Source organism: Siphateles boraxobius, unplaced genomic scaffold, assembly GCF_051911475.1.
Source record: "Siphateles boraxobius isolate OS27281-9 unplaced genomic scaffold, OSU_SipBor_1 3, whole genome shotgun sequence".
In the NCBI taxonomy this organism is placed as follows: Eukaryota; Metazoa; Chordata; class Actinopteri; order Cypriniformes; family Leuciscidae; genus Siphateles; species Siphateles boraxobius.
The window spans coordinates 8560646-8581096 of NW_027508919.1; the positions used below are offsets into that span (position 1 = coordinate 8560646).

A 20451-nucleotide genomic window follows, 5' to 3' on the forward strand; every position below is an offset into this window, starting at 1 on the left:
TAATAAAATTGAGGCGACAATACACAAATATTCTAAAGTAATTCCAGAAAAGAGTCCATGTTAACTCCATGTTTAGAGCTGGAGAAATGTAAAAATTACTTAATCAATAATAACAAACTCAATCTGTGCTTCTTTTTTTAACCACCTCATTTACATTTATTCATTTAGCTGACACTTTTATCCAAAGCGACTTACAATTGCTATATTTCAGAAGTCACACGCCTCTGGAGCAACTAGAGGTTAAGTGTTTTGCTCAGGGACACATCGGTGTCTCGCAGTGATTCTAACCCGGGTCTCTCACACTAAAGGCATGTGTCTTATCCATTGCGCCATCACCACCCATTCGGCATACCTTTATTGCAATTGGAAATGTTTCATTTTGATGTTGTATTACAATTTGCTTTTACAGTTTTACTGTTTCTTACGAATGACAAAAATTCTCTGAATCATGAAGAATTTGAATATGTTCTATGAAAGCAGTAAATTACTGTTTTGAACTTTAAGAAATAAACATATTCTAGGATGCGGCTCTTTCTACAATACGTTGGTTAGTCATGAACCAAAACGCTCAAGCACACAAAACTGATTTTAGCATCTTGTGGGTTTCTGGTAGCCATAACAGCCTATGGTTATGACATTAAACACACACACATATGTTGTGGCCTCTCCTTTCCAAAAACAACATCGCTGTTTGCTGACTTTTACATCGTGTCATTTAAAGAAAGCATCAATAAGGAACATTTCTGAACTCATTGAACTGTGATTACTAAACTGAAAACAGCATCGGGAAAATCTAGTGGAATATGACTGCGCCAAAAACCGCATTATTTTTCCCAAGGATCAGCTTTCAACAGGTATTCACATGAAGAATTAATTTGCTCATAAGGTTCCCAGATAAATACTGTGTTGCGTGACATTTTGTAATAAAAGAATGACCATTGTTTAGATTTCAGCTCTTTGAAACAATGACATGTTTAATAGAACAGACTATCAAATATTTATCTTTTCATCGATTAATGAAGGTGTGGTGTTTACTTGTGTGTGTGATGCCAAATTGTCACTTAATATTCTTCATGCTTTCATCTCCCACTGTGATTAATTCAAACACTGCTCTCATGTTCGCTCTCAAGGGGATCCTTTACTTCCTGGTGACTCCTGTGGGGTGGGGCTTCATGAATGGTTTCCATGTGGACTGAGGTGGCCTGATCTCACACCCTAACATTCTGGACTCTGATTGGCTAAAATAATGACCTTAATAAATTCCATCTTGGAAATAGAGGAGTCCTCCTGAGAAATTAAGGGCTTTGTGCTGAGAGTACCAGTGTTGGGATTTAGTAAAGCGATTTAGAGCTTGTTATCTGCACACACACACAATCCACATACCAAACATAATAAAACAATGTGATCTTATAAGAGTCTCAACATCTTTGTAGCTCATACTGCAATTCATGTATTTCAGTTTAGAGTCAACAAGTGTAATATTTGGGAAAACAAGTAAAATCATTAGATTTAGATCATGGAAAGATTGTGATTACACTGCCAACAAACATTTAATAACAGGCACCATAACTTTATAATTCCATCTTCTACCAATACTTAAAGAATCCTTTTTATTATCAGGTTGTGTATGGAAGTTTTCGGTCTTTGCTGAAGTGAAATAATATCTGAGGAAGCACATAATATTTAACAGTAAAATCAGGTGCCAGTGATAATCTATGAGGCAAAATAGTTTAGCATTTGAAAATGTAATTTGGAGAAATAAGTCAAATCTATAGATCATACTTTGTGTTGAGATTACAGTATGAAACAAAAGTGTTCACTAGCATATAATTCACCCACGTATAATATATACAGGTGGGGCATGGATATACACATATCAATTTTATCAATTTACTATATAAGTTATAACGTTTTGTAGGAACTGTGTGAGTTTTCTGTCATTTACACTATACTGTTAAAAAGTTTTGTTTTTGAAATAAGCATCTTGTGCTCAGAAAGGCTGCATTTATTTGATCAAAAATAAAATACAGTCATATTGTGAAATATTATTTCAATTTAAAATAACTTTGTTTTTGTATGCTTTTGTTTGAATACATTTTAAAATGTAGTTTATTCCTGTAATGTCCAATTTTCAACATCATTACTCCAGTCTTCAGTCACATGATCCTTCATAAATCATAATAATATGCTGATTTGCTGCTCAAGAAACATTTCTTATAATTATAAACAGTTTTGCTGCTTAATTTTTTTGTGGAAACTGCAATAACTTTTATCAGGATTCATTGATTAATAGAAAATTCCCAAGAGCAGCATTTGTTTGGAAGATATTGCTGAATAAACCTTACTGACACCAAACTTTTGAACAGTAGTTTATGTTTCAGGATCTGCTTGTCACATAATTGTTGTCAGGGACTTTGTCATTGTAATAAATAGATAAATGGGACTTTTTGTGTTCTCGTTGAAGGAGCATTTATTGAAATATTATCTTGTCGAGTTTTAACTCCCTTACTTATCAGAATCACTTCTGCAGTTTTTAATGTGTGAATTAAGTACTGTAAATGCATTTAAGCCTGAGTAGAAATTATTTTACAACGTTAACATGCATCTACGAGGAAATCATCTCAAGCGCTTTTATTAAGAAGAAAAACTGCACTTGATAGGTCAAAATAGGCTGAGTAAACCTGAAAGAATTTGAAAAACAATACTGCCATCTACTGACAATTATTTGATTTAAAAAGTATTATTTTAAACAAGTGAAACAAAATGAGGAACTACATAAGAATTTAAAAAACATTAATACAGTCGATTCCATTTTATTTTCATAGTCTCTATTTTGAAACAATGATTCAAGCTAAACAACCAAATTCTGTTAAAGAATCAATACACCAAACATCACATCAAAGCCATCAAATAACCTTCTATTCTCCATTACTGACACTACTTATTCTCAAACCATAAAACATATATTTAAAGATAAACACAAATGAGAAAATGTACACGAGAAAGATCGGATAAGGACTTGACATGAATAAGCACAAAATATGAACTATTTCTAATCATTACCACCACACAGGTAGAGCAGGGCCTTCTGGTAATCTCCGTCAGTGTCTTCCTAAAAATATGTACAAAACTCATGCTAAGATTTCTCTGTCTGAGAGAGAGAATATGTGTGTGTGTGTGTGTGTGTGTGTGTGTGTGTGTGTGTGTGTGTGTGTGTGTGTGTGTGTGTGTGTGTGTGTGTGTGTGTGTGTGTGTGTGTGTGTGTGTGTGTGTGTACAAAACTTGCCTTTATGGTGCTGTAAAGGGATTCTCCATACTTCTTCTTGTATATCGCTCTGATGTCCAGCATATCTCGCTCACTCCTTGACACCATGATTCTTATGAGAGTCTCATCATCAGTGCCAGCACGCTGTAAATAAATAAACCAATAATGTGTGAAATCTGCTGTTTCATTATTATTCACATCAACACATTCATTTACTAAGCAGCCCACAAGTTGTTTTTATTTTTCCACTTGAAGTGGCAGCGTTTAATAATCCAAAATGAGTAGCAAATGATCCAATTCATGATTGTCAGAGGGGGGAAATTGATGAGAAATAAGCCTTCACCATACCCGCATTGACTCTCGAACGGTTTCAGCAAAATAAGCAGGCACGCTTTTTGCACACTTAACTGAATGGAGAGAGAGAGGAAAAAATCAGTTTTAAATTTCAGCTAAAAGGGTTTTACTCACCCACATGTTGTTCTTAACCTGTATGCTGTTTTTAGCTATGCAGCTCTTGTTATGCAACTACAGTTAATAGTGACCATAAAATCACCTTTATTAGTCTGTCTCCAAATGAATCCCCTTCATAAAGAGCAACATTATCAATAAAAAAGTCAACTTTGACAACTTAATTATAAAATACTTTCCTTTTAATTTTCTTGGATCTTTTGATCATCATAGTTTGCCTTTTTATTCTAGCAATTAAATTTGTTTTACCAGATGTAAGTTAAGATGTAGAGTTATGTTCAGTCCATCCAAATAGCAAATTAAGGTTATCTTAATCCTATACGTATTGCCAAACTGCAGGAATTTTCATACCCACAGCCAGCAGCAGTGCTTCCAGGTTCCCAGTGCACTCATCTTTTAAGCTCTCTTCAATGTCACAGCCGGCAATTTTTTTGTAGGCATCAAACACTGAAACAAGAACACCAAAGCCATTAGGATGGCCCTTCAAGGCCATTCTGAATGCATCAAAAGGCTTTGAACACACATATACAAACGCGCACCTTTTCTCAGGTGTTCTGCACTCCTATTGCCAAGTATGTTGATGAATTTGTCCTCGTCCGTGCCGAATTTCTCCTCTCCGGCAGCAAACAGCTCCTGAAATACGATCAACAAACAAACACTTCTAAGGTTCGCAACTTAAACCTGAGGATCTGGTTACGTCTTTTTTACATCAACATGCATACGCAACTCTAATGATTCATCGAATACCATTGGGCACAATTTATAACATTAGATTCAAAACTTAATTTTGGGAAACACAAAAGTTGCTAGGCACAAAGTCCAAGCATGTGTTCAGTATAATAAAAGCGATACAAAAGCACCATAAAAGCTAGTATGGTTTCAGAAGACTTGAAATATAGTGAATAAGTCATATGGGCTACTTTTATGGTGCTTCTTTGTCATTTTTTGGAGCTTGACTATATAAATCACCATCCACTTTGAAAGGAAACAGAAGCTTAGATATTCTGCCTGTGAGAGTGAGTAAATCACAAAATTGTGTCTCCCAAAAATGAAAATGTATTTTCTTTATTTTGTCATACAGGTTTGGAATGACACGGGGTATAGTAAATTACAGAATTGTCATTTTTGTGACTGTTTTGAACTTTACCTTGGCATCTTTTTCCACTCTGCTCTCATCCACTCCCTCATCCCTGTTTGCCTGTTATAGGAAAAGAAACATAAGCAAGGTGAGAGAACATCAGAGAAACATCAGCCCTCCTCCACCACCACTGATGCTGGGACGGGGTGTGGAATTTCCCCTAACCTGTTAAACTCTGATATTGAATTACCTACACTTTACCCCTGAGAACCATTTAATCTTCTCCACAACATTAACTCAAGAGCTGTTTTAATTACTTAAGGATGACTTCTCAGGTGCTCATGTTATCATTCCAAGCTTCCGCTGCTCGGTTCATTTCTTTACCTTTTTTAGTATCTTCCCCTCTTATCTCTGATCCTATTCAATACGATGACCAAAATCATTTATCACAATATAAGTAATTTTATATAGGCTCTTGATAATGATATATTGATTGGAAATAATAGAAATTATTATATATATTCTGTCTAGAGAACGTACCATCCCACTGCTTAACACTTAACATTAGCCTCTCTACTCAATTTCCTTTTAAACTGAGAACCCATTGGGGTTTTTTTTACCTGTACAAGGATCACCAGCAACCTCTGGTAATGTCCTGACGTATCACCCATTATATCTTTTTCCAGCTTGGCTCCATGTTCTAGGTCAAGACACATGAGACAGGGCCTATTGACAGTTCACACTTATCTCAACAATTGCTGCTTATTGGTCTGAACTGAGTCTAATTGGAAGCGATCAGTTGTAACAGTGATGCCCTGCAGTAATTATGATCAAGTCCTCTCAAATATCATCAGATCAGATGGGTTTCGTGCATTCCCTCACCTTACTGTCCTCCATATTTGTTTGTTTGGTTGCCTGTTTGTTTGCAATACAGACAATAAGGCATCTTTGGGGAAAGGAAACCCACAGCTTACAATGGACATTTACCAAAAGATTGATCATTAACATTTTAAATTAATTATTTTGAGTGTCCAAACTAAATATAAATGAGCGTGGTCATGCATCAACCTTGCAATGGTGAGATATTTAAAATTCAGCCTAAACCTGTGCCTGCACAATGAATATTACCTTTCTTGTAAGCTTTGCTGATATCTTTTATCTCATCACACGTCCTGGATGCCAGAATCTCAATTAAAACTTGGTCCTCAGTACCTACTCCCTGTAAGAAAATAAAAACAATAAAAAGATAATCAAGAATAAAAATAATTATTCTTTCTTTTTTTCTTTTTCTAATCTCAATTATATCCAATAGATGATGAAAATGTTGACGTTACCTTGATGGCCTTATGGAGTTCATTTGCATCATATATTGCGGGTGGAGCCATGAGGGCCACAATGAGATCCTCAAGCTTCCCTCCAAGCTCAGATTTTAAGTCTTTCCCTAGATCCTGTAGAAAGGGAAAACATGAGAGAAATAAAGAGAGAACATGAACCATGAAACAGAAGAAAATATAATGCCCATTAAACTGATGATGCGAAGCTCATTAGCATTTTAACCGCTTTAGATGTTCATGTCAGCACTGAATTATATCAACATCAATAAATGGGTGTGTGCAATACGACGGACAAAAAGAAAAAAGTAATCTAGATGTACTGCTATTGATGCACAACAGTGTTCCTAAGCAATTGAATTAAACAACAATCATGTTTGAATACATGTTGTCTTAATTTTGAACAGCATTTCTATTGTGTTATCATTTTAAACCCACTTTCCGAATGTATAATTTATGTATACAAATATATAGAGTTAAAAGACACATAATTAGATTCAGAAAATGTCTTATTTCTGGTCTGGCATAAGATAATAATGTAATACACTCACTCACCTTGCCATAAGCTTTCTTATAGGCTGCTTTTATTTCCTGTCGCTGGTCATTGCTGCGAGCTGCTAGTAACATGAGGATGGTATCTTCATCAGTGCCTGAAAACAAAGCATCCACACCAGCTTAGACAAGAGGACAAGAGTGAGATATTGTGTAGGTGTGAGCTTAAGATGGTTTACTTCTGTCCGCTGACCATTCAAAATCATCAGGAAAAACCACCTATATCAAAAAAATGGTGAACTCTCTAGTGTCTTAAAGGTCGGGATTTTTTTAACTCACCAATTCCTTTCATGGCCTTGCGCAAAACATCTGCATCATGCTTTGCATTGAAGTTCACAAAGGGTTTCACACTGCCTCGGGTTGCCTGCACACAATACAAAACCAAAATGAATGTATTCCAAAAAAAAAAAAAAAATTTATAATACCAGAATATAATATTAATGGAGATTGGCGTCATTCTGTTCTTCACAACTAAACTGCATAATGTGTCAGGTTAACTACAAATATTATTAGAATAATCAACAATATTCTGAGTATCATAAATTATTTGCAGCCCCAGCTGAAAAGACAGCAAGTTTTTAAAGTTTAAAAATATTATTTATAAATATTTTTTATATTGAAACAAAAGCAGAAAGTCAGGTCTGGTATTTGCAGGGTTTTGTTATTATTACTGTGGCTAAATAGGAAAATGTCAAACAAAAATAATTAAGCTACATAATTCATAATCTGGAGCGGGTCAGTTCTGAATGGATTAGCCAGCGCAGGTGTTTGAGAATATGAGAAACATCAACCTCATTATTAAACCTGCATGCAATGCCTCATGTCGTTCATTATTATCCTGTGGAAATATTGAATATCAACCAAATAGCAAACAAGTGATATGAACCAATAATTCTGTAAACTGTTTGCAATAAATGTGCTCTCAGTCTCTAGATTGAAAGGCTGGAAGCAACCAAATCCACAGTTCTTGTTAGCATTGTGGTTGTAATCTTTCTGGCAGCCATTTAAAAGCTCTGTAAACAACATATACACACAGAGTGTCTGTAATCCATCCACAACTGATTAAAGATAGACCAGGACTATGGCTCAGGTTAATGATAGTGCTGTGGTGAAGGTATAGGGTTTGGGTTTGGGGTTCAAGTTCAGGTGGAAGGTTGGGGATCAGTTAACCCAGAGACCTTCAGTCCAATTCGATACCAAAAGCAGTAGCTTTAATCTTTCTTTGCTCCCATGGTTTCTATAATGACGTGCTAAGAAAGCACACGTAGGATTATGTCTTAAGATCATTTCATCTTGTAAAACTGCCTGTGTCATAGCATTAAAGTTTTAAGAAACAACACACGATATCAATATGCCACCCCAAGCATTGCTAATCCATGTCTATGTACTATAGTATATAGGGATTTACTTGGTTCTGGCAGGAGTGGAATGATAAAGCCACAGTGACCTATTCAGTGGGTTTCCTCATACAGGTCTCATCTGCTGTAATCCAATCATCCATCACCATCCAATCCGACATGGATCTAATAACTTAACTCATGTATCCTTATTTATGGGGACTAATGTACGTGAAAAACAACCACATTTCACATTTTTTTCTATATTTTGATGACACTATAATGATTATCACAGTCATTATATAACTTGTTTTTGTATAGGCTACTTAATTTTCAACCGATAAAACTATAACAAACATATAATAAGACCAGAGTTAAGACCAGATTTAAACCCGCAAACCAACACAAGACCAAGTCCTAAAATGAGCCTGATAAAACTCATGTAGCCTATCTAAATCATTTAAAATGTTAATCTTAATACAAACGCAAAATGACACAAATGCAACTCATCACTTACCATTTGTGCAGGTACAGGAAGCACAATGTGAAGTTCTGAAAAGAAAGCGTAGGCTATAGGAAACGTTATCTTTATCAGACCAATTCGGAAACTAAAGTGAAATTACACTGAAATTATCCACAGTTCAATAGCTACACGACTGTAAGATGCTACATAAATAACATAAATTACAGTACGTTATCTATTCAGGACAGCGAACGTACCTGTTGATGTATTCTGTCACCTGTGCGCGAGAGGTCAGGTCAGACTTCTGGCGCATCAGTGAGGGAGTTTTAGCTGGATGTAGGACACGCCCACAAAACCAGCTGTCAATCTTAATGACTGACGTGGAGAACAGTGTAAGACGCTGTGGGCTTCATATTCTTTATACGTGTCTAACTTTATGGTTTTTAGTATTTAGTTGATAAAACGCTATAAAATTTTACTGGTCAAAATAAGTATAGGCTAAATAGTCATAGAGATGACGAGGTTACAGTTTTAAACTGTTTTACACCAAAACTAAAAACGTCCACATGCGCACTTCTTGCACTTCCTTGCCTTGGTTTTCAGAAAACATATACGCTTAAATACTACAGTTTTCACACTCTCATTATTGAATTTAAACAGCATGTAGGTCTTTATGCATCACTGAATAATTAGGCCTATGTAATTTTTCTGAAAGTCATGGCCATTTTCACAACAATGTAATTTCCATCACATCTTGAATTGTGTATTCTACACTGTTAACAAATTTCTTGTATTTTTAACAGTGTACATGTAATATCATTCTGCGGTGGAATTACACTTTTTAAATAAAATAGCTCTTGTCTCGGATAAGAGCTCTCAAAATGGTTATTTAATAAAATAATTATCAAAATAATGATGCAATATAGCTGATATAAATACTATTTTAAGTTTTTTGCGTACTTTGACAAAATTGTATAGCCTACATATAGCAAATTTTGACAACTTTATAAGCTGAAATTGTTGTTTGTGTGTGGACTAAGGATATTATCATTGTTTTCTTTAGATGAAGTTCAGATGATGTGTGTATTTTCTTCATGTCTTTTCTTGGATTTGAACTTAATCAATAGTTTGAATATTATTCATTATAGCATTTTCAGGCTGTGACAGATGTAATAACCAGAGCACTGAACAGCCCTCTCCGAACAGTGAATGATGGGCAATATAGTATTATTGCCAGTGCCTTCCTTAAAGAATTATGCTTTTGCCAGTGACTTTTAATGAGATGCTTATTTTATTTATAGTACATCACTTCAACACAGCAAAGTATTTTTGCTGTGTTGAAGTAATTTAATAAATCATGCTCATTGCTGCAAAACGGATTGTTGGCAATCCAAGCAAGCCAGGAACATTCATATTTATATAATTATTAGACCATTACTAATGCGTCAGTGGCAGAAGTGCACTTAAGTACAATCATACCGTATATAAATATCACTCATCAAATAGAAGAAACCTGCTGTTTGTGTGTGTTTAAACTGCTCAAGTACATACGCAGTGTGGTGTGAATTTAATTTTCTCACTTGCCTCACGCACATAAACACACGTGCCTTGCCCTGTGAACGGTGAAATAAAAGCAACAGAGTTGACTTCATGGATGAAGATGTTTTACTAGACCACTGATTAGAACATTAAAATATCACTCTGAGTGCTGTCTTATGATTGATCCATGCAACCATATGCAAATGCATGTTTAGACAGTAGCTACTTAAATCTTTCATCCGTGTGCAGCCGAGGTGTGAACATTGTCAGTTAGTTAAACTTGGTTAGCTTTTATTTTGATTTAACAACATTTAACATTTTGAGAGACATATTATTTTCTCCGTCTCCATCACTGTTTAATAACTTTATCCACCTCACTCAGTCTGCCAAAGAAACAACAATAAAGGACCACAAGATATGCAAAAACACACGGGAAAAGGATGTAAAAATGTGCCGCATTGCTTTTACAAAGCTATCCGAATATTTTGTAACACAAACATTATGCTTGAACAGTATTGAGTGCGACAGGTCCCTAGTAATTAGCAATTCCTAAAGGAATTTAGGATTGCGTCATGGAAAGTCGTTTTTCATTCAAGACATTTTCTTAATATGCAACATAATTGATTTCACTCTTTCGTTCATAAATTACCCTCTTCATGCCAAGGACAAACAGTAGGGGGAAAAAATCTATTCTTACCCTGAAAATATTAGCAGAAATATTGACTAACTTTTCAATTAATCTTTTTTATTTTTTAAATGCGTGTGTGTAATTTTGTGAGTGAATATATTTGTGTTCTAATATAAATTGAATTAATTTTATTAAAACTCTACATATTAAATACATCTTTGTGTATCTGCGTTACAAAGACCTGATGTCAGAATAACAATTTGATATTTTGGATATGAATCCTTAGAGAAAATTTGCGCTTCACAATTGTGTGTGCTGGAACATATAAAGCATCTGCATATGCAATAGATGAAAGTCAGTAAATACATCTCACATTTCCTTTGCGAAGCTTTAAAAGTCCTCAATACTGTTTTGCATTCTTTCATCACTCTCATGCACTGTATTTTCAGTCACATCTTTAATTGTCCAGCTGTTTCAGAAATCAGAGCTGAATCTTTATCCAACGTTTCTTCCTCAGAACACTTGACGTCTGCAGGAACCCAGATGTGGCTGAAGGGTGCTTTTGCCTACAGAGTTCCCGAGCTGTTTCATCAGCATCCACAGAAGAAGTCCCATCAGAACCAGCAGGACTGTGAAGAGCCCCACATACACACTTAGGTTCCAGCCCCATCCCGCTATAAGAGGCAAGGATGTGGACGCCACCAGGAACCTCCTTGGGGAAGGCATCAGTTGCAATAAAATTGCATAAAACTACTGCAGCACTTCAGGGAATCCTCTGATGAAGCCAGGTTATATGAAACTTGGTTTGCAAGATTCATCCATGATAGGTTCTTGATGTCCCGCTGTCAAATCAATTTATAATCCACAAGGAAGCATGCTTTGTCTCTTTGGTGTTGTGCAATATGAGAACGATGCTTGAAGTCCTCTCTGCAGCTGCACCCCCTCCTGCTGTTGTTGAGTCACATCCACTCCCTTCATCCATTGTGTGTGTGTGTGTGTGTGTGTGTGTGTGTGTGTGTGTGTGTGTGTGTGTGTGTGTGTGTGTGTGTGTGTGTGTGTGTGTGATAACTATATTGTGATGATCAAATGTTCCTAAAATCACCTATATGGTGCAACAACGGATGGAAATGTAAAAATGCAGAAAGATTTGATTGAGTTTATAGGTCATAAATAAAACAAATAAAATATGAATAGTCAAAACAACAGAAGTCAATGGAAAATCCCCATCATAGGAAAACAAATGTATGTGTTTTGCTTTTAAAAAAGGATCTATATGCTTAAACCAGCCTAAAATGGTTACTGGTCTCCCAACCCACAGTCAGACTGGTTTTTCGGCTGAGTTCTTCCTCATAGTTTTTTTTTGGGCTGTATCCACAAAACATGCATACTCAATAACAAACTACATAAAATTAAAACTAAGGGTGCGTTCCAGGCAGGTTTTTGAGCACGTAAATCACGACTTCAAACCACGACTCACGACTTTGTAGCGTTCCGGGCCAGTCACGTCAAACTACCTGAGCGCAATAACGTTATATAGGCCTACTTATTGTTTCAGAGACACATACAATTGTAATACATAATCGTGTGTATTATTATCATTATTATATTATTATTAATTTGACTAAAACGTTATAATGTCCTAAAGTGTTTTCTCACCGTGTAAGGAGGGAGGGGGGGCTGCCATTGTTGTTTTGTATGGTTTCGCGGGCTCAGTGACGTCAGAGCTCGTAACTGGGAGTAGCTAGTCAAGTCATCCTCATTTATACAGCGCTTTTAAGGGTCCTTCGGTCCAAATGGACCCGACGCATTTAAATAAATATATTTTTAAATCATAGCTTCATCGGAATGGTCTGAAATTTGGTGACTTTTTTGGTACTTGGTGTATGAACATCCAAAAAAGTTGGGGACAGGATTTGAATAATCTAAGTGGTTGTAAAAAAAAATTGTCACACTCAGGACCTTCGGCCCAAATGGACCCGGCATAGGAAATGAATGGGAAATTGGCAAAAATGTGAAAATACCGAGTTTTTTTTGCGTACAATATACAAATCAGCCACGATCCAGAAAAAAAGCACACAACAGTGAAGGGGTGAATCTATAAAACATCAAGAGTGCAAAACAGACACATCCACACACACACACACACACACACACACACACACACACACACACACACACACACACACACACACACACACACACACACACACACTCACACACACACACACACACACACACACACACACACACACACACACACACACACACACACACACACACACACTTTTATACATAAACAAACTAAAAAATTCAGATTTCATATGTGTTTTTCATTTTTAAAATGCTCAGTTTGTCCACCAGATGGCATCCATCTCATTTCAAAAATTGCTTTCATGAGGTCTAGGCTTGACTCTAAAATGAAATACAGCTTTAAAAAAATATATATACAGTATATATATATTTTTTTTTTTTTTGATAATTTTCTATTATATTCAATGGGGGGGAAATTGGGGGAAAATGGGTCATATTTATTGCATAAATATTAATTATAAATCATAAAATTATCTCAAAACACCAAAAAAGAAAAGAAAAAATATTATAAAAAACAAGTAAAAAAAAAAATGATGATTTTCTTTTAATAAATATGAATCCCACCCCTCCGGCCCATTTGGACCCGAAGGTCCTGAGTGTGACTCTGAAACGAAGAGATTGTTCACATTGTACATGTGAACAATGTAGATTGTTTCAAAGCAGCTTTACAGAGATAAACATATAATTTAAGGTAACAGAGATTGGTTTGGTTATAGTGGTTCTTGAAAAATGTTTTTTCCAGCTAAAGTTAGTTTTGATTGATTCACTTCCGTCTAAATGATCATTTGTTATTAAATTAAGGGCCGCTAAGACGACACCGTTCCCTCTAAACAGACTTTAAACGTGAACCTGTGATAGACGCTGATGGCGTTCACATGCGCATTAAGAATTGATTCTATAGTTATGTGCGTTTGAATATATGTGCGCAGGTTTGTAATTCCTTACAAACCATGCCTAAACAAACTACTTGTCTTGTCTATAAATTTTGATGCAGAATTTTATTTTATCTTATCACTTTGGGTAGGTACGCGAACCGAATAATTTCACAACGCTTTATCTGTAGAGTGGTATAGGGATCCTCCATAGGGAGAGGCTAGTTGGCACTTCAGCACTGCATTGTCATAAGGTCCAGGCGAAAGTCCTTTGTCAGATCTTGAAACGGCCTGGATCCGGCAGGCTGAGGGAAAACCTCGGGATAAACAAAGACACTAAAATTAGCGTAGATGCCATTCTTCTTATGATGTAACAAGTACATCAGGATTTAAGGGAAGTGTTCCCAGTTCCGGCTGACCTAATCTAAGCAGCCTAATATTGAATTATAGAAGTCTATAGAGTGTTATGTGAATGCTAGGTCAAAGAGATGTGTTTTTAGTCTAGCTTTGAACTGACAGACTGTGTCTGCTTCCCGGACAATGTTAGGAAGATTGTTCCAAAGTTTTGGTGCTAAATAGGAAAAGGATCTACCGCCAGCAGTCGATTTAGATATTCTAGGTATTATCAACTGGCCAGAACTTTGAGATCGCAATAGACGTGAAGGACTATAATGCGTTAAGAGCTCGCTCAAGTACTGGGGAGGTAAACCATTTAGTGCTTTGTAAGTAATCAGCAATATTTTAAAATTTATACAATGTTTAATAGGGAGCCAATGCAGTGTTGACAGAACCGGGCTAATATGGTCGTACTTCCTGTTTCTGGTAAGAACTCTAGCGGCTGCGTTTTGAACTAGCTTTAGTTTGTTTATTAACCGTGCAGGGCAACCACCCAGTAGAGCATTACAATAATCTAGCCTTGATGTCATGAACGCATGAACTAGTTGTTCCGCATTTGTCAGTGAGATATGACGTAATTTAGATATATTTTTAAGATGGAAAAATGCGGTTTTACAGACACTAGACACGTGAATTTCAAATGAAAGATTGGTATCAAAGAGCACACCCAGGTTCCTAACTGACGACGAAGAATTAACAGAGCAGCCATCAAGTGTTAGACGGTATTCTAGGTTATTACGTGTGGAAGTTTTTTATCCAATAATTAGAATCTCTGTTTTTTCAGAATTTAGTAGTAGGAAATTACTAGTCATCCAATTTTTGATGTCAACTATGCATTCCCTAATTTTGTGAATTGGTGAGTTTCATTAGGTTTGGAAGAAATATAGAGCTGAGTATCATCAGCATAACAGTGACAGCTAATTCCATGTTTCCTAATGATATCTCCTAAAGGTAGCATGTACAGAGTGAACAGCAGCGGTCCTAGTACTGAGCCTTGTGGTACGCCATACTGAACTTGTGATCAATAAGACATCTCTTCATTTACTGCTACAAACTGATAGCGGTCAGATAAATATGATTTAAACCATGCTAATGCCATTCCACTAATGCCAACATAGTTTTCTAGTCTATTTAAGAGAATGTTGTGGTCAATGGTGTCAAATGCAGCACTAAGATCAAGTAACAATAATAGAGAGATACAACCACGATCGGATGATAAGAGCAAATCATTTGTGACTCTAATGAGAGCTGTCTCAGTGCTATGGTGCGGTCTAAATCCTGACTGGAAATCCTCGCAGATACCATTTCTTTCAAAAAAGGAACACAGTTGTGAGGATACTGCCTTTTCTAGTATCTTTGACAGAAAAGGTAGATTTGAGATCGGCCTGTAATTGACTAATTCTGTAGGATCAAGTTGTGTTTTTTTAACAAGCGGTTTAATCATAGCCAGCTTAAAGGTTTTTGGTACGTATCCTAGAGACAAAGACGAATTAATGATGTTAAGAAGAGGATCTATGACTTCTGGAAGCATCTCTTTCAGTAGTTTAGTCGGTATAGGGTCTAACATACATGTTGTCGATTTAGATGAATTAACGAGTTTGCAAAATTCTTCCTCTCCTATGGCAACAAATGAATAAAATTTTACCTCAGGGAGACTATAATGCACTCCCTGATGCGAGGCTGTAGTAGACGTTTGCATAGTTATAATTTTGTCCCTAATATTATCAATCTTATAAGTGAAGAAGTTCATAAAGTCATTACTGCTGTGTTTCTTGGAAACTTCTGGGCTTGAAGCTTTCTTTTTCGTTAGTGTAGCCACTTTTTCAAATAAATACCTTGGATTATGTTTATTTTCTTTTAATAGGGTTGAAAAATAAGCAGATCTAGCAGCTTTTAAAGCCTCTCTGTAAGCAATCGAGCTCTACTTCCATGAAATCCGAAATACCTCTAGTTTTGTTTTCTTCCAGTTGCGCTCCATTTTTCTGGCTGCTCTCTTAAGGGCCATGGTGTACTCGTTGTACCACGGCGTTGGACTATTTTCTTTAATCTTTTTTAAGCGAAACGGAGCAACTGTGTCTAAAGTGCTGGAAAGGAGCGAGTTAAAAGTTTCTGTTGCAATATCAAGTTCTTCTAAGCTATCTGGGATGCTGAGACGATGAAACTGATTGGGAAGATTATTGATAAAGCAATCTTTAGTGGCTGAAGTGATAGGTCTAACATACTTGTAACACGGAGTTGGCTTTGCAGCCTTGGCTAAATGTAATTTACATGAGACTAGATAATGATCTGAGATGTCGTCGCTCTGCTGCAGAATTTCAACAGCATCAACATTGATTCCATGTGATAATATTAGATCTAGAGTATGATTACGACAATGAGTAGGTCCTGACACATGTTGTCCAACTCCAAAAGAGTTAAGAATGTCTTTAAATGCCAATCCCAGTGCATCTTTTCCATTATCTACATGTATATTAAAATCACCAACAATTAGGACTTTATCTGCAGTCAATACTAATTCTGATAGAAAGTCAGCAAATTCTTTGATAAAATCTTTATGGTGCCCTGGTGGCCTGTATACAGTTGCCAGCAGAATTCTCATACTTGATTTATCGTTTACATTATATATTTTTACATTAAGCACCAACACTTCAAAAGAAGTATTTAAAACTAGATTTTTTAGTGGTTTTGAAAATATTACTATAAATTACAGCAACACCTCCCCCTTTGCCTTTCAGGCGAGGTTCATGTTTATAACAGTAATCTTGCTGGGTGGACTCATTTAAAGTAATGTAATCGTCTGGTTTTAGCCAGGTTTCTGTCATACACAGCACATCTAGGTTATAATCTGAAATCATATCCTTAACTAGCGCTTTTGAAGTAAGGGATCGAATATTCAGCAACCCAAGCTTTATCGTTTGCTCATCTGTATTATATCTATTTTTTATTTGTTCAATATCAATTACATTTTTAACCATAGATCGGTTTGGACGTTTTTTGGATTTCCAAATTCGGGGAACAGACACAGTCTCTATATGATGATATCTAGGTGAAAGAGGCTCTATGTGATGGGATTTTTCGCTACATCGATCTAGTACGAGTTCACGGGTGGGAAGTCACGGGTTTGACTGCAGTTCCAGTGCACTTTCAAGGGTATAAGGTTGGAAAAACACGGGTAACAGGTTGCCTGCGCATAAAAACATGTGAATTAATTAGTTAATGAATATTCTTCAGGAATAAAACATCGTCCTGGAACCCATAGACTTTTGCCTCTGTAGTGGATATTATATTTTAGTGAATTTCTCTTGACAACATGCTACATGTCACCGTTTTAAGCAACCCTTTGTTTGGAGGTTTTACAATGACAACAACATCTCCTTTGTCCTTAAATTGACTGACATTAATTTAGTGATAAAATTTTGCACTCTTATGGAAATATGATAATATTTTGTAATTATCATTTAAATTTGACTAATTTTCAAACTGTTTATCATGTATCAACATCTCAGGGTTATGTGTTTTTTAATCAAAATATGACTTTCTGTTACAAAATAAGACATTTCATAGATGTCCACTTTAGAGGACAGCATCATGTGTATCAGGCATTTTGGGAGAGACGGCAAGTGAATACGGAAATTATATTCTAATTAAATATTAGATATTATTATGAAAATGTTGTCATTTATTAGCCTCCTTCCTTTATAACACTTTTTTTTTCATTGCATGTTGCCCCAAGAACACATTAATATGCAGATTGGATAGAGTGTATAGAAACATTGTATTTAATGGCACTACCATTAAATCTGAATTAATGGTATTCATTTATGGCCAAGTAAAATGGTAGCCTATATCAATTCATTCCGTTATATCTTTCATAACACATGCAGTTGAGAATCATCTTTAAACAAAGTAAACCTAAAAATGTATTGGTAAATGAAAAAAAATCCAATTGTTTTTGCCTTAACATGTCATTAGGGGCCAAGCACCGAAGGTGCTGAGGCACCTATTGTATCTGTTCCGGTTCTTATTATTATTATTATTATTATTATTATTATTATTATTATTATTATTAGATGGTGTGGTGTGTTTTCACACAGGGCTTTCGAGCGTGTAGTGTCGCAGCGCAGTTGCGTAGAGTGCCTAGCTGCTTGGCTCTCAGGTGCTTTGTCTCTCTCGCTTCCAGCAGCTATCGCCATCTATACTCCTGAGAGTGAAGGGGAGGCAGCTTTGTAAGTCCAACTCACTGATGGTTAGAGCGTCTCGTTGGCCAAGACTCTCATGCCACCTCCACGCGGTGCACCATGGCAAACTGGGTACCTTGCGGCCCCAGGCTAAGTGCATGAGGGATCTCGGAGTAGTCTGGAACCCCAGAGGTGTTGAGTTCATGGCCCACCGGCGTGTGGACATGCCCTGGCTCTCACCAATCCAGACCCCACCTATGGGTTAAATAGCAATATGCCATCTTGGCAGCAGGAGTTGGCAGTCATGGTGCGAGCGCAGCCGAAGGTTTCAGCTACCGGTCTCCCATGGCAGATAACTGAGCGGAAGAACCGTCTCACGATCAACGGTCAGGGATCAACACCCAGTCAGCGGGTACTGTGGGGCAACCCATCACTGCTCCAGCTGTCGCACATTTGTGCTCCGCTGGTGCTTGCAGTGCTGGGTCCAGAAGTGGATGCTTTGTTCTGGGCATGCACTCATCCACTAACTTTTTGCCTCGGCGTTTGACGTTTCAAGCAACTACGATGGAATTGTCTGAAAAAAACTCTCAGCGACTGGCAACTCGGGAGCCCCCTGCAAATAGGGGTGCTGTCGTTGCTCGGCAGGGCTCGCGTTCTAGGCAGGCGCGTCCCGGTCGTCATCCTGCTACTGCCTCCCAACTGCGTTTGGCATGTTGGAATGTCCGTTCTCTCGGGGTGACTTCTTGTCTTGACGGAGTCCATCCCCGGAAGTCTGCTGTTATAGACAGGGAACTTCTACGACTCAGGGTGGACATCGCAGCATTAAGCGAGACGTGGCTCACTGGAAGTGGCTCTGTACGTGAAGCTAACTTCACGTTTTACTGGACTGGCTATCCCGACAATGAAAGACCAAAGCATGGAGTGGGTTTTGCCATCTGCAACAAGCTGCTCTGTTTCACTGAAACTCCCATCTCCATCTCTCCCAGGCTGTCGTCACTGCGACTGCACACCACCGCGGGTCCAGTGACATTACTTTCTACCTACGCCCCGACCCTAACTTCGCCAGACGATCAGAAAGATTCTTTCTATCTCCTGCTGAGTGAAACTCTTTCCAACATTAGTCGTGGCCACCGCATAGTCATCCTTGGCGATTTCAATGCTCGTGTGGGCAGTAACACCAACTCCTGGCCAGACGTGCTGGGTCTACATGGTGTGGGCTCAATGAACGACAATGGACAGCGCCTCCTTGAGCTTTGCGCTTCACATAAGCTGTGCATTCCATCATCCTTTTTTGAAGGCTCAATATGGTCCAAAATGACATGGCAACACCCACGCTCTAAACGCTGGCATCGACTTGACCATGTGATCATCCAAAAAACCCACCTTCAGGACCTCACTCATGTCAGGTCTATGCAATCTGCTGACTGTGACACAGATCATTCACTTGTGCGCTGCAAGATTAAACTCAAACCCAAGAGAATCCAATTGTCTCGTCCAAAGCCATCTCCGACGTTCGACATCCTTGCAACCAAGTCAAAGGAAAACTGCCAACAATTTCAGGCTTCGCTGCAAGCCAATTTTGTTCTGTCCGCCCCCACCCAGGATGCTACATCGGCCTGGCTGCGCTTTCGTAACATAGTTACGGATTGCGCATTCTCCAGCTTCGGCAGACGCACCCGAAAACAGCCCGACTGGTTTAGGTGTCATGCAGACACTCTCCTTCCATCTCTTGCGGATAAGCGTGCGGCACGACTGGCCGTCAAACAAGACTCCTCCCCTCATACCATTGCTCATTGGAAACAGACCCGCTCAGAGGTGCAGCGCCTAACACGGGAGGCAAAACACCTCTACTGGGAAAGCATCTGCAGGCATGTAGAACATTGCTCCGCCACTGGTAATATTGGTGGTATGTACCAGGGGCTAAAGCAAGCTTTAGGTCCTCCTGTGAAGAAGTCCTCCCCTCTACGATCTTCAACAGGTGAAATACTCACAAACCTTGACGATCAGCTAAATCGCTGGGTGGAACACTACAGCTCACTGTATGCTGAGCCTGTAACAGCTAGTGAAGCTGCTATAGTATCTGCTGTTCCACAACTCCCAATCATGCTCGACCTTGATAACAACATCACTCTCAATGAGGTTATAAAAACCATCAGCCTTCTGAAGAACAACAAAGCCCCTGGTGGGGATGGGCTTCCACCTGAAATCTTCTTAAGTGGTGGCAACACACTTGCCGTGGAACTCCATCACCTC

At 37.7% G+C, this 20451-nt stretch overlaps 1 protein-coding gene across 2 annotated transcripts; it reads right to left on the bottom strand.

Moving 5' to 3' along the window:
* Nucleotides 1-1989: 1989 nt before the first annotated feature.
* Nucleotides 1990-8803, bottom strand: anxa5a (annexin A5a). Of its 2 annotated transcripts, none has more exons than XM_077248079.1 (13): nt 8752-8803; nt 8549-8583; nt 6974-7058; nt 6698-6792; nt 6146-6259; nt 5940-6030; nt 5432-5511; nt 4881-4931; nt 4273-4366; nt 4085-4180; nt 3614-3672; nt 3287-3409; nt 1990-3112 (listed from the first exon to the last, which is right to left on the bottom strand). In XM_077248079.1, the coding sequence occupies exons 2-13, from the start codon at nt 8549-8551 to the stop codon at nt 3053-3055; spliced, it is 951 nt and encodes a 316-aa protein (XP_077104194.1). In that variant the 5' UTR covers nt 8552-8583; nt 8752-8803; the 3' UTR covers nt 1990-3052. The 2 variants fall into 2 exon arrangements, with proteins under 2 accessions (XP_077104194.1, XP_077104195.1); XM_077248080.1 differs by having other exon boundaries at nt 8549-8601; nt 8752-8792.
* Nucleotides 8804-20451: the final 11648 nt, after the last annotated feature.

Coding starts and splice junctions, on each gene's coding strand:
- anxa5a (XM_077248079.1), bottom strand. Junction 6,260..6,697: donor ATAAGAAAGCTTATGGCAAG/GTGAGTGAGTGT, acceptor CCCTTTCTACAG/GATCTAGGGAAAGACTTAAA. Junction 3,673..4,084: donor AGCACTGCTGCTGGCTGTGG/GTATGAAAATTC, acceptor CTCTCCATTCAG/TTAAGTGTGCAAAAAGCGTG.